General features: G+C 50.0%; 7 protein-coding genes across 7 annotated transcripts; 4 read left to right on the top strand and 3 right to left on the bottom strand.

The window, feature by feature from the left end:
- Positions 1-633: 633 nt before the first annotated feature.
- Positions 634-1,222, top strand: N7520_005687 (4a-hydroxytetrahydrobiopterin dehydratase; the record flags this gene model as incomplete). The annotated part of the gene is made up of 3 exons (XM_057139621.1): positions 634-867; positions 917-979; positions 1,067-1,222. The coding sequence occupies 3 exons, from the start codon at positions 634-636 to the stop codon at positions 1,220-1,222; spliced, it is 453 nt and encodes a 150-aa protein (XP_056993627.1).
- Positions 1,223-1,737: 515 nt separating this feature from the next.
- On the top strand, positions 1,738-4,089 carry N7520_005686 (peptidase family M20/M25/M40 protein; the record flags this gene model as incomplete). The annotated part of the gene is made up of 1 exon (XM_057139620.1): positions 1,738-4,089. One exon carries the CDS (start codon positions 1,738-1,740, stop codon positions 4,087-4,089), a length of 2,352 nt encoding a protein of 783 aa, XP_056993626.1.
- Positions 4,090-4,770: 681 nt separating this feature from the next.
- On the bottom strand, positions 4,771-6,081 carry N7520_005685 (Sec62 family protein translocation protein; the record flags this gene model as incomplete). Its single annotated transcript, XM_057139619.1, has 3 exons — positions 4,771-4,917; positions 4,966-5,522; positions 5,589-6,081. The coding sequence occupies 3 exons, from the start codon at positions 6,079-6,081 to the stop codon at positions 4,771-4,773; spliced, it is 1,197 nt and encodes a 398-aa protein (XP_056993625.1).
- Positions 6,082-6,313: 232 nt separating this feature from the next.
- Positions 6,314-8,211, top strand: N7520_005684 (Lectin C-type domain protein; the record flags this gene model as incomplete). The annotated part of the gene is made up of 2 exons (XM_057139618.1): positions 6,314-6,376; positions 6,433-8,211. The coding sequence occupies 2 exons, from the start codon at positions 6,314-6,316 to the stop codon at positions 8,209-8,211; spliced, it is 1,842 nt and encodes a 613-aa protein (XP_056993624.1).
- Positions 8,212-8,566: 355 nt separating this feature from the next.
- Positions 8,567-10,847, bottom strand: N7520_005683 (uncharacterized protein; the record flags this gene model as incomplete). The annotated part of the gene is made up of 3 exons (XM_057139617.1): positions 8,567-10,381; positions 10,429-10,617; positions 10,674-10,847. The coding sequence occupies 3 exons, from the start codon at positions 10,845-10,847 to the stop codon at positions 8,567-8,569; spliced, it is 2,178 nt and encodes a 725-aa protein (XP_056993623.1).
- A 243-nt stretch (positions 10,848-11,090) lies between these two features.
- Positions 11,091-12,818, top strand: N7520_005682 (NADPH-adrenodoxin reductase; the record flags this gene model as incomplete). Its single annotated transcript, XM_057139616.1, has 3 exons — positions 11,091-11,381; positions 11,468-11,902; positions 11,952-12,818. The coding sequence occupies 3 exons, from the start codon at positions 11,091-11,093 to the stop codon at positions 12,816-12,818; spliced, it is 1,593 nt and encodes a 530-aa protein (XP_056993622.1).
- Positions 12,819-12,937: 119 nt separating this feature from the next.
- aspf13 (allergenic cerato-platanin Asp F13) lies at positions 12,938-13,417 on the bottom strand (the record flags this gene model as incomplete). The annotated part of the gene is made up of 1 exon (XM_057139615.1): positions 12,938-13,417. One exon carries the CDS (start codon positions 13,415-13,417, stop codon positions 12,938-12,940), a length of 480 nt encoding a protein of 159 aa, XP_056993621.1.
- Between the last annotated feature and the right edge of the window lie 639 nt (positions 13,418-14,056).

Below are 14,056 nucleotides of genomic sequence, written 5' to 3'. Positions count from 1 at the left end.
CGGATCTGTGTAACACTACCAGATGAGGCATTTGAGGATCCGCAGGTGTCACCGCATTATGTAGTATCTACTGCCCAGGTGTGGCATTAGATATAGGTATGCAGGATACCCTGTGGCTTGGTCTAGATGAGTCTTGAGTCCATTTTGACCCCGGTTCAACTATTGTCCTTCATCCATGGATGCTTCTTGTCTGCATGTGGACAGTATTGAAAGCTCGAGCAGTGCCTAAGACTGCTAATATTACCTGGCAATGAAGCTTAGAGATACATTTCAGCTGATGCTGTGTGATGGCCAAATTTCATTAGACGTAGCCAACTTCGGGAGATCTGTCATCCAAACTATAGCTGATAATAGCTTGGTGTAACGGGCGGTTGTGTGCCCAGGTGCTGTATTTACCACTGACTTGTTTTACAGGATAGTCCATGTGGGTCTTGATGTTCGTTTATACTTCAGATGTTTTGTCGTGAAGTGACTATCTTCTTCAATTTTACCTTACGCTGTATTCCATGCCAGCAGGGTCTTCAGTCTGTAGATTCTATAGAAACGCCTGGCAGATGGTCCGTGCGTCCGGGAACAATCCGAAATCGCAACTTCCAATTCAACCCGAACTCACAAGCTGACAACCTTGAGAGAATGAGCTTCCTCCGTCTCGGGAGATTCTCCCGTCCCATTGTAAACTGCACTCCCAATAAGCTTCATCAGTTCCGAATGGCTTCTAACACACCCGCACCTCGCTTTGCGGAGGGAGAAGACCCACACCAATTGAGTTCCGACACTACCGCACTACAGCAGCAGGGCTGGGCTCTGGATGCCGAGGGTACGGGAGTCACCAAGACGTTCCACTTTAAGAGTTATTTCAAAGCGGTTGTGAGTACAAATTCTTGTGTCATGTCTTTCCCCTACTGATGTGTTCAAGTCATTTCTGAATCTTATTGCGGCTGAGAGCTCGGTCAAGAAGCATCACCCCACAATGACTATTGTAAGTTTTGTGTTTCCTCTTTTTTCAGTTTATACGTGTGGATCAATAGCACATCTGAACAAAGAAATTCATCTAATGTGGTCCCAGCGGTTCGGTTCCGTCGATGTCCACTGGACCACGCATTACCCACGCGGCCTCACCCACAAGGATATTGCTTTGGCTCAGCACTGTGATGCTGGAGCTGGTTTGATAGGCGCAGTCGAAGCTGGACAGGGACTAAAATGCGGAACTGAAGCCAAGTAAAGACTGGAGGTTCGAGATTCGATGTTCCATGTTCCATGTTCGAGGTTTGAGGTTCGAGGCTTTTAAATTAAATATTGAACGGAGTGGAGCGAACGTTTATGCTCCACTCAATGTGTGGGATTGACCATAAGCGAGATAGTTGGAGTTGATAGATCTGATATCTTTGATGCCTTGAATAGAAATCCGTTCCCTGATGAGTATACTTGAGAACCCCGAAACCAAAAAAAGGGGCCAATCTCTATGTTGGCTTAGTTCGACTTAAATCCCATGCACCTCGCACTACTCTGGTAGATCCTCTTTCCTTCATTTCCCTCTTCCTCTTCCTCTTCCTCTTCCCCACTTTCCTTTTCTCCTTTCTCCTACTTCGAAATTCTTGAAACCACTTTCCTTTAATTCATGACGTTGGCCTCAACGGCCGTGCAGATGCGCCCACGTTCTCTCGTCGATCTTTTCCCTCTTCATCAGACCTCCTTTTTCTATGAGGTATAATCAATTCGATCATGTCTGAAAACATAATGGCTCAAGAGCCTACCCCACCACCTACATCCTTGGGTGAGCGACGTGGGCATCGTCTGGCACCACTAACTACAAACTTTGCTCGGCCAACCGCAGCCGCTAAACCCCAGTCACGATCACGCCCTCGTCCATCCGAATATTCCACCAATGGCTCAGAGGGGCCGGTTTCCCTTCAGAGTCCGGTGCGACGTCAATCCTCTAAATCTTCATTACGCAACCTGTTCAGTCGTGACAAATCTGCGCGTGCAGCTGCTGCACCAGATACCAAGTTGACCGAAATCGAGGAAGTCCAGCCACCCCCAATACCAATTGTGCCAGAACCAGAGGCTCTGTTATCCCCGGATCTCACCAGCCCCCGTACGGCTCCAACTACTCCGACGACGCTCACATCTCCGACGACACCTCGGCCTCGAGCCACATTGAAAACCCCTCGACCTCGACCTGCCGAGTCGAATGTACCACCACCGCGGGAACAGTATGGATGGAAGCCTCCACCGTTATTTCAGGCTTACCCGCAATCGACCAAGCATGAATGTCTCTCGGCGCCGGCCATGTCGGCAGATTCGATCTTACGCCTGCACGCGACAACTGCGAAGGCTGCGACGGAAGATGCCCGGAACCAGATGGGACAAGATGATGCAAAGAAAAAGGAACAAAAGGAACGGAAACATCTTCGCACACTGTCTGGGACGATCAACAAGGTTGAGTGGTCCAACAAGATCTACGTGCTGGCCACGGCGGGGTTTATTCTCCAGTATGCTGGGGAAGGGAAACACGATCGGCTACCGGAGAAGATGTTACAATTGGGTCCTAAGTCGGTGGCCTTTGCTAGTGATGCGATTCCCGGAAAGCATTGGGTGGTCCAGGTCTCTCAGAACCCAGTGGCCGATTCCACTCCTGATGCGGAGTCCTTCAAGCCTAAGCTCTCATCGCGTTTTGGATTTCATCGACCTCATGCGCGGAGGTTAGCGCGCAGCTTTCTCTTGGTGTTTGATAACCCGGACTCCATGATTTCCTGGCTAATGGCAATTCGTGCTGAGGTCGAATCTCGCGGAGGTCCTAAGTTCACCATGGAAAAGCATTCAGAAGATGATGAGGGACCCCAGCTTCGGTCCAAGTCAAGTATTCGGCAGATGGTGAAAAAGGACCCCCATCGTATCTCGAGCTTGTTTCTTCAACCGCAGACCCTGCGATCTCCCGAGGAGGATGATGATCAGTCGGTCGGCGGGTTGACCTGGCAGTCACGCCGGAGTTCGTACGTGTCTGTCAATCCATCGGTGGTAAACTCGAGGACAGGGTCAGCCTCCACGGGTCGAACGGAGGCTACTGCTCCGATCGTCATTGGGTCTGAGGGCCCTTCGTTCACCTCCAGCCCACCTATGAACCCGTCTCATTCACCTCCAGTTGGAAGTGGCGCTGCGGTCTTGGAAGAGCTGATGAAGCCGGAGGTTGATCTATATACTCGCGGCCCAGCTTCTTCCAGCCAAGAAAAACGCCAATCCCAATATGGGCCCTCTAATATGGGAGTCCCGGTGCCCACTCGTTCTGAGCTAGTTCAGTCCAATTATACTCAATCCGGTGTCCCCGAATCTCTGCTTCGAAGTGCCTCGCCGCCAGCGCCGAACTTCAGTGTGCCTTCATTCAGTAGGAAGTTTGCTTCGAGAGGTACTGGTATCTCCCAGGCTACTACTTCTCCGCCTGTCGGGGTTTTGCGCCGAGGTGAAAGTACAGGCGATTTCAGTATCTCCAGTATCTCCTCACCTCCGCAGTCTCCGACTTATAGTGTCGCTAGCTCGCGCCTGACGGACTCTTCGGAGCCCCCGCTAGTGGCCCGGGATGGTACTCGACGCATCTTGCGCGCTTCCAACTCAGAGGACGCTTTATCAAGAACGATTCGTCAAGCACCAGATGGCAATGCCTTCGCTCGTATGACTCGAACAACAGCCTCCGAAACAAGTCCCCCTTCGTCTCGCCCTCTCAGCTTGGTTGGTCGCCCTGGGTTGGGTATCCACATGGTCAATGAGTCGGAGGTGTTGAATATTCCTCCGATCGAGCCAATGCTACGAAACCGCGTGTCTAACGCTCAAAATGATTCTCAAAGCATGTCCCGCCGAAAGAGCATGCCTGGCCTCACTCTGGGCCCTCCTGCTGCACCTCCACCAAATTGTCCCCTCCCCAAAATCCCTTCTCCCATCGCTGCGCAGGCGCTGCCCTCTTGGTCAACCAGTTCCCCCGTCGACCGGTTTTACCAATCACAAAAGATTCGCGATCAGGATAACCGGAAAAGTGGTGTTCCACCAACAGCACAGAGCGGCTCCAGAACAGCCGCTCGGCAGTCCAGAATGCTCTAATGAAACGGTCATCATGTCAAAATATACCCCTTGCCTCAATCCGGCACTATCGTCCATTCACATATACCCTCGACTGTACGTCTGTCGACTCTACTTTCATCTATTTTCATCAAAGAGCGGCATTTGAGATACATACCCCTTCATTCTATCTTCTATCTTGCATCTGCATCTTGATTGTCTTAACATGAAGATACCCGCCTTCGTCCTACGTGGCGTCGCTCTAATCCTTTCCCTTCCTTTTTGTCTACTTCACTTTTTGTATTGTCTTATTTATACCCCTTTGTCATTCACAACCACTGACTTGGCTATATTCTCTTTCTACTGGATGTTTGAAATAAATGTGGAAAATTGGAGTTTAGGTTGATTGAATACAACATGATTGCCTACCATTTTGATACCTCAAATTTGACATAGTACCTACCCTTAGCTACCAGCTTCCAAACACTAGTACTTAGTATCATCGACCATATCTTTTAGAGTAGAAGATAGAAGTAATCCTACTTTTACAAAAAAAAAAAGAACTGGGATAACCCTTGTAAACGCCGAGATGAGCATCCTGTAAGGGTAAAGTGAAATATAGATAAATATGAGATCTCCGCTTCGTTCATGTATTCCATCGAACAGTGACATTGGAAATGTTGGCAATGTCTGGGAAACATTTGAATGAATGCAAGAAACTACCTATTCCTCCACTTCCTCCACCCGCGGCGTCAGATCCCGCTTCACAGCCGAAGAAGTAGATGTAGTCTGGGCAGAGGTAGTAGTGGCAGAAGTTTCTGCAGGCGCAGCAGGTTCCGACTTGACCTTCTTGCTCTTTTTCTTCTTGTTCTGCGAATTCATTAGCAAAGATTCCACAACAAAACAGTATTCACATACCTCCTGCCAGCCCCACAAAGGCTTGAAACTATCAAAGAACCCAACATCCTCGAACAAATTCGGGAACAGCCACAATCCTGGCGCCACAGTGAAAACAGTCACACAGAACAGAATCAACCGGAAGATCGCCATCGCAAAGAATAGTCCCAGCAACCCCATACATCCAACACTGAGGTACCAAACACCCTGGCGCAGCATCATAGGCCACAATGGGAACAGCACAACGGCAAAAATACCCGCCACCACCGCCGCTGCCATGGCCTTCTGCTTCCACTGCGGTCCCTCCCACAGCCACACGTAGTGCATCATCGGGTCTGTCTCCTGGTGCTGCTCGATCTTCACGGTCCACAGGCCTTTCGTCCTGTTCTTGGGCTTGGCGTGGTTGTGGCCCTCGTGCGGATCAACCTTGCTTACTCGTAGAGCGAGGAGGGAGAGCGGGAGAAGCTTGAATACGTTTTCGGCGGAGGCACGGTCTGTCACGGGTGGGAGGAGGGAGTTCTTCTTTGCGGCGGCTTTGGCGTAGGCGGGGGACTCGATTGCGCGAATTGCTCGCTTGACTGTAGGAGGTCAGTTAGATTTGATTTTGCTTTTGCTTTTTAAGTAGGTAGTAGCGGAATAATTACCCTTGAACATGTCCTTTCGCTGGCCGTCGAGAATACAGGTTCGAGGCTTGAGGGATTGCGAGCGTAGGAACTTCGCCACGGCCAGCGCCTTGGGATCCGCAGGCTGGCCTGCGTTGACGGGTACCTGGTGCATCTGTTGCTGTGGAGGTCGTTGCTGGGGATTCGGTGATTGACCCGGTTGTTGTGGTTGTCCTGGCTGTCCTGGCTGTCCTGGCTGTCCTGGCTGTCCTGGTTGAGCTTGACCCGGCTGTGGTGATCCCTGACCTTGTCGTTGGGCCTCCATCTGCTTCTGATGCGCTTGCATTGCTCGCATCCGCAACTGCGCGACGTATTGTTCTGGTGTCAAGCCTAGCTTAGCTGCGTCGGCCGTCAATTGTTCGCGCTGTTTTTGTCCGAATTGTTCAGGTGTCATCCCTCGTTTGGCGGCTTCGGCGGCGAACTGCTGTTGCATGGCAGCCAGTTGTTGGGGGCTAGGTTGGCCGGGTTGGGCCATGGTGAATGTAGATTCTTTTTGGGTTAAGGGGTATCACAGGAAATTTCAAAGAAATGCGATCAAAGGAAGTTGGTGGTTGGATGGAAAGTCAAAGGAAAGGAACATTTGATGTGGCCAGATCTACTCAGGTGATCGGCCCGCCTTGCAGTACGCGATGCGACCTGTGTGAACCCGCACTTTACCTTCAACTCAGTAACTTACTCTTGCCAATCATGCTTTGCTTCAGAACTCTATGTCTGTCTCATATAGTTCTGATGCCACTCTTGATAGTGCCACCTGGGTGGCTGTCTTACTGGTTTGTGTTTAAAAATTGACCCCAAGCCCCCAAATCTAGTCTGACGCAATGTCTAGAGTGAACGCGATGTCGCCGGTCAGATCCCAATCAACTTTGTCACCAATCCCGCTGTATCCTTGAAAGCTGCCTGTTTTGGAGATAATCTCTACGATAAAACTGCAGCAGCAAAATGCATATCCAATCTTCTGTCGGTCGGGTACCGACGGCTAATCCTGGACATATATTGGTCGGTAGAACATAGGACGTGGACATTCTGCCCTGTCAGCATCCCTACCGAGGCAGCTGTCACAGTCTCAGCATACACATCTACTGTGAGCAGTTCCTCGACAACATCCACCGTCACGTCCGTATCCACCGAGTCCGCATCCACAACAAGCGATACCGCAGGCGCGACGATAACGGGGTATAAGGATTCCGATGGAGACACAATCTATGAGCTCGGTCCGTACAGATGTACCGATGAACTTGATCTATACACAATATCGCAAGTTCTGGTCGGATACTTCCAAAGCACAACATCTAGAGAGAAGACCTATACAACCTGGTTGGCTCTGAACCTTCATGTCGCAGGCAGCGATTCGGCGCCGACAGAGCCTGCATCTGAGGTGACGGGTGATGACTTGCCCAAAACAGACACAGAGCGGGTTGGCTCATACCTCGCGACAGAACTTGGTAGCTATATCTATACTCCAGCTCAGCTTACCAAGGATCGAAGCAACCTGAACGAGTCCTGGTATGAGGTCGACGAGACCTATATGCCTATTGTGGAATATTACACGATTCATAAAGACGAGTCTGGTCAACAGAGCACTCCAGATGGATGGCCTTCCGCAAAATACATCCAGTTTGCCAAATCGGACCGAGTACTAATTGAGTATGGGTCGGTGGATCCCCAGCTGGCCACATATAACCTGTCGCAAGATGAGGACAATATCTTCAGTCCACATTTTATGTCATCTGGTGTGAAGATATCCACCGCGGAGAACGGTACGGTGACTTCAGGTTGCTTATATGAACCAGGGGCCACCGCGGTATCTCAAGCCAACTCATCGTGGGCAATTAGCCAAATCCCCGTTACAGATGGAAAATCCGCGGACAGTACCATGGGTTCTGTCGCCGATGTCATCGCTGGCATTACTGCCTGCGGTATGTCCCCGATGCTGAACAGTACTCTATTCGGTCAAAGCGCCGACGCGAATGTCGAGTATTACCGCAATGTCTCTCTTTCATCGGGCTGGGCTTGGGCAATCGGCGAGCCCAAAGGCGCTGGTACTGGTGGGGGTACAAGTGGCAAGCCAGCATTTGACCGTTGCTCGATCATGGATTTATCACTGGAAGGCCGCTGGCGTGCCACCAACTGTACTGAAGAACGAAGGGGGGCCTGCCGAGTAGGCAATTCCCCATTCTTGTGGACCATAACGAATGCAACGGGAAAGTATTCAGAGATCTCGGATTCGTGCCCACCAGGGTCCACTCTCGCAGTGCCTCGGACTGGCCTCGAAAACACCTATCTCTATAAGCAACTCCTCTCCGAACCTTCAGCGACTCTGGACTCAACATCCTCTAACCCTGCCTTACGTGAAGTCTATTTGGATTTCAATTGTATCGATGTCACTTCTTGCTGGGTCACCGGTGGGGCAGATGCTACTTGCCCCTACGCCAATGATCCACAAGAGCTGGAACGCAGGACTGTGATTGTCGCAGCTGTTGCAGGAGTTATAGTTTTGGTCATTTTTGCATTGACTGTCTTTGTCAAGTGTAATACTAATCGTCGGAACTCTCGTCGTCGAAAGCGTGTTATTGAGGGCTGGGAGTATGAGGGCGTTCCCTCGTAATTTCTCTTATTACATTGATTTATTTGATACCCTAATTGAACGAATAGACTAATTTCTAATGATTCCTACCTATCAACCTTTCGTTCTTTTGCTACATGTACACATTTCAAGGACTAGTCCTCGCACTATAAGGATATTTGCATCGATTGTACTTCTAGGAATATAGGCTCTTACAACTACTGTATATATTTTTTGAAATATGTCAAATTGGGTCAACTGCACTAAACCGGAAGCAAAGATGATATCGCTACATGTCGTTCATAGTCCAAAAAAGTAGAAAACGCCATGTCCAGAACAAAAGGTAACAAAAGATAACAAGAATATTCTTCCAACATCCCTTCCTTCATAGGATCAATCATAATCCTGCAAATCGTGCCCATCCAGCAGCCCGAATTTTCCCATCAGGGCTCTGCTCCGGACTGGGGTTGGGACTCGGCAAGGGACGAATCTCCACACTCTTTCCTCCTCGTCCCTCTTCCACAACTTTACCACTCACTTCACGACGCCGTCCTACTCCCAGTCCTGCAATGTAGCTGCCATACGAGGATAGGGAAGCTCCAACTCCACTAACAAGACCAGGTTGAGCTGTGTCTGCGCCAGAGCTGCTAACCACTCGGCCCTTGCGGTCTCCTTCGGCAATTGCAGGAGATGGTGGAATGCGGGGACTGAGGTGTCCCTCGTCGTCACTGTCGTCCTTCTTCAGAGACTGGTATGCGGCGAGTTTCTTACTTCGCTTCTTAATGAGTTTGGACGGTTGCCTTTTCATGTCTTTCTGGTCGCTAACTTTGCGCGGCGCAATACTTAATCCAGAGCTGTTGTCTTCTTCCAGTTGACCGTAGTAGCGGGTATTGGATGGTGGGGAGTCGGATCCAGGTGGAACGAAGAGCTGGGCTTTTTGGTTTTGTGAGAAATTTGGATTATCTCCCAGCGCGTTGCGACGCACTGGGTCGGTATCTTCTTGGATCTCGGTGAGAATTGGTTGTGGGGTTGGAGGGTTCAGCATAAGTGGGTTGAATGGAATACCAGGTTCATCATCATTGTCGTGATCGTGTTCTTCTGGGTCGGGGAAGATATTGAAGCGCTGCTGAGCTCCAATGTCTTGTTCGTCATTGTCTTCGGTGCCGTAATACTCTTGTGCTGCCAGTGATGCATACTCGCCCCTTGTATCTTCCGGGATTACACTTCCCACACTGGGCTGGTTTCTCTGGGGGTATGCGAACCAGTCTCGGATGCCACTTGCTGCCGATGCCGCAGATTTATCGGTTCGTCGGCTGTAAACCGAAGACGACTGACGGAGGGTAGTTTCGTTGCTTTGTTCCGTTTCGTTTTGGAGGTCACTGATGGGAGATGGATAGCGCTCGTCGTGTCTAACCCAGTTGTCAGATACGGGGCTCACGGAGTCGGACCTGTCAGCAGTGCGAGAAGCTAGGTGACGTGTATAGGTGCTAGGTACGACGATTTCCGGTGACCTTGCAGGCACGTTGTGGTATTCCGGTGCAGATGTGGCTGTTGCCGGATTGTAAGACTCGACAGTGGGGTTATGGTAGAATCTCTCAGGGCTTGAGGGTTCCAGTGAGAAGCGAAGTGGCTGAACAAATATCTGAGATTGCCGATTTTCATTACTCATATCCACTGAGCCACGAATAGTTTCGCCACCAAGTGAATCTTCACGAGTATGCATAAATGGTACGGTACGTGGAGAGCCCATAAGCGGGTCTTCCATGTTCGAAATCAGCGTTGATGAGCTCATGTGCTTTTCATCGACATCGATATCTTTGCGGAAGCTTCGGCGCGGGCGAGCTGTAAGGTTATCCTCCAGTGGGTTCATGTCAGGTGGAAGATGGGAAATCTTGCGGAAGACGACGGCCAAGAAGATAGAAAGACAGAACGAAATAAGGTGCAGCCCTATATTAACAAGGGCACAGATAAAAGTAGCCTCAACAATATCAAGGGTGATTTCACTATTCTTGAACATAGTGCCCCAGCTATAAGCATCAGTCGTGTAGTCTCCATGAGCCATGTATGCCGTGAACACATAAAATGGAATTAAACCAGCATCCAAAGTGCCAGCGAACACTCCATAACTAGCTTGGGAGCCAGGAGGGCGTGTAATAGCAGATCGGCAAAAATGGTATACACCGTAAACAGTGTGTAAAATTGCGACAATGGGCTATAATGGTTAGCATCAGACTCCATAAATCGGAATTGTAGACTTACGCCGGCCCGCATGATCCAGATGACGGTTGTGTCCGCATTTTTGATAACGATGGAGCAAAACAGAGATGCAAGTGCACCGAGGAGAGTGATGACCCGTAGACCTAGCTGTGTCCCTCTGACACCCTTAACCCATTTTTTGACCTTGGGGTTCATCGGTGTGTGCGTTGGCTTTTTCTCCATAGTGGCCCACTATATAGTTCTCTAGTTAGCCCCGGATTGTTATCAATTGGCAAATACCATCATACCGAATCAGGATGCCTATTGAAATTTATCAATGGCCCCTCCTGCTGCTTCCTGGGCGATGTGGGAGTCCGGCTCGCTTGCGTCACAGCTCTGGGATTAAAACCGGGGTCGGTCGGGCCATTGAAGCTGTAAGTGGATGGACGATCATAAAGGAATGGAGGCTCCGATCTACCCATAGCGACTGAAAGCCTCCCGTGGCAGCCACGCGAGACAAATTTATGAAGGAATGGAATGAACCGTGGAATGCGATCTGACAGAGGGAAACGTATGGTATGCGACGCGATGTGGGCTGCGTGGACACTGCGGAGAACCAGAGGGTCAACACCGATTGTTGGCCTGGCAACAGGCGCCGAGGGATCACGTGTCACCCACTCCGATTTGATCTTGAACTTATCTAATTCATTATCTCTCCCCACACCATGCTTGATCGCGCATTGATTTGTGCTAGTTGCACATCGCGCTTGGCTCGTCCAATTCTCCGGGTCAAGTCATTCCCCACACGGTCTGTATCAAGGCGATTGAACAGTCATGTGGCTTCGGGGAACCGGCCCACTCGAGTTGCCGTGGTGGGTTCTGGGCCTGCAGGATTCTATGCCGTAGCACGGCTATTGAGCAAGAATGATGACCTTAAGGTTGACATGTACGAGAAGCTCCCAGTACCCTTCGGGTTGGCTAGATATGGTGTTGCCCCGGATCATCCAGAAGTAAAGGTAGGTTACGGGCCAACCAATGCGCTAAGTCACAATTGGCTTGCGAATATGATTGTATATTTATCTAAGATCCATTTCCGAAATAGAACTGCGAAGACAAATTCACCGAAGTCGCAAGATCTCCACGCTTCAATTTTGTCGGTAATATCGATCTCGGACACGACCTACCTCTCGCCGCTCTCAAACCCCACTATGATGCCATTCTTTTCGCATACGGGGCTTCGCAAGACAAGGAACTTGGGATTCCAGGAGAAAATGCTCTTCGTAGCGTATACTCGGCCCGCTCCTTTGTTGGGTGGTACAATGGCCTACCCGAACATCGGGATTTGGACCCGGACTTGTCCAGCGGCGAGGATGCGGTGATTGTTGGACAAGGAAATGTAGCACTCGACGTCGCCAGGATTTTGCTGTCAGATGTGGATGCGCTTCGAACAACAGATATTGCCGACCATGCTCTGGAAGCATTGTCGAGGAGTCGGATCAAGCGAGTACGAGTGGTTGGTCGCCGAGGACCGTTGCAGGTAGATATCCTAAGAAGACAACCCATTCCAGTATCTAACACTGTATCAGGCCTCCTTCACAATCAAGGAAGTCCGTGAATTGCTTCAATTGCCTTCCCTCGCGTTCGAACCGATTAGGGAAGACGTCTTACCTCCAGATTCCGTCATCAATGCATTGCCTCGAGCCCAGAAGCGATTGATGCAGCTTCTCGCCAAGGGCTCTGCCAATGATCCCCAGACAGCGATCAAGTCTTGGTCATTAGATTTCCTCCTCTCCCCCGAATGCCTTGAATGGTCACCAGTGCACCCTTACAACCTTTCGCATGCCAAGTTCTCTCGCAATGAACTCGATCCCTCCGATCCCCACAACGCCAGTTCCAAAGTGACCCCAAAATATCTTTCGAATGGCGATCGCGCCCAGACCAATCTCCCCGCCAGTGTCTTCTTCCGCAGTGTCGGCTACAAGTCACTTCCTTTACCAGGACTCGAGGACCTAGGTATCCAATTCGATACTCGCCGTGGCGTGATCCCTAATGATGGACTGGGTCGCGTGAATGGTCCCACAGATGTGGGTGAAACTCGTAAGTTGCCGGATGGCTCATTGATCTCCCACTTGCCCGGTTTATACTGTGCCGGGTGGGTCAAGCGCGGCCCGACCGGTGTCATTGCGTCGACCATGACCGATGCCTTTACCACGGTGGATACTATTTTATATGACCTGGCCAGCCACCAAGGCTCTCTACTAAATAAGCCCGGTCAAAGTACTGGCCTGGGCTGGGATGGAGTCAAGGCCGAAGTGCACCAACGTGGGCTCCGGGCCACATCCTGGCAAGACTGGCAGCGCATCGACACTATTGAGCGTGAGCGCGGTCAGCTGAAGGGTAGACCTCGCGAGAAGTTTACGCGTGTTGAAGAAATGTTAGAGGCTCTTGATTGATCCGTCTATGTATATTGAAATCATGTAAATAACCACAACATCTGCTCATCCCGACATCATTCATGTACCATACTTTTAATTCGCAACCCCACCAACATTGAAACATCCATTCCGACCAGTTAGAGTCCACACAAGCTCTTGTCCACTTCCACATAGGTGGCATCCACCCGACCAAGATTCACAGCCTGGTCATTGGTCAGACTGTTCATTGCCTTAAGCCCGATGTTGAATCCGCCCGAGGCCGTATCAATAGCAAGGACATTGATAGTCTCATCAATCTTGTCGGTCTGGAAATGCAGCTGGTAGCATTTGCCGCAGGCTGGACTGTCCCAGCCAGCAATGGTGGGTGCACCGCCGATCATAGGAAACTTGGGTAGCGAGCTAAAAGTCGCATAGCTGCTCTCGAGACCATTGATTCCATCTGAACAGGCGACAGTGCTTAGAGAAGTTGTGCCGACATCATATCTTTCGTCGTAGAAGACTGATATGGGTTGCGCGATGTCGCCACTGGTTGAGGCTTCTGGGCTGTTGGCTGGTGCAGGGACAGCGCTGACGATGGTAGCCAGGAGAACACATGAGAGGGTGGCGATATACTTCATAATGAAGTCCAGGTCAATTGATGTTAGAATGGCTATAAATTTTTATTTTTGTCCGCCTTTTTTCTTACCATCGGTACATACTATCACCTGATATTTATATATCCACGATCTGACTCAAATTCTACCTGCGAACCTTGGAATAGGTACGTGAATTATGTTGATACTATTTTTATAGCTGATATGCACCTATGCGTCGCATCGGTGCAGGTCTTAGACATTGGACAGGACATTGACCAAATGAGCCTTGGCCGGATGCAACAATAGCAGAGACTGACCTTACATGACCGGGTACAAACGGGGGAAGTGAGACATGATATAATCTACACTCAATTGAGAAGGGGAAGTGCCCTAGCTATGTATATCACCTGTCTGGTCCCGATGCAGGCTTAGAAGTGGCGGTCTGTATCATTCCATGAGTGTAGTTGGGTCGCACTGGGAAATATTTAGATATGGACGGAATAGGTGTGGCATCCAGGAATGAAGAACGATGACTCAGATTTTGGAACAGGTGAGAGTGCAATTTCAAGTACTTAAAGCATAAGAAGAAGAGGAAGTAAAGAAGAAGAAAAAAATCAAATAAGAGATAGCAGTCAGAGAGAAAGATAGTCATTATAATACAATATAATGACAAAAACAAAA

This window comes from Penicillium odoratum (genome assembly GCF_028828045.1).
Source record: "Penicillium odoratum strain IBT 22623 chromosome Unknown utg000005l_segment0_segment0, whole genome shotgun sequence".
In the NCBI taxonomy this organism is placed as follows: Eukaryota; Fungi; Ascomycota; class Eurotiomycetes; order Eurotiales; family Aspergillaceae; genus Penicillium; species Penicillium odoratum.
This window is presented reverse-complemented; position numbering and strand designations above follow the sequence as displayed.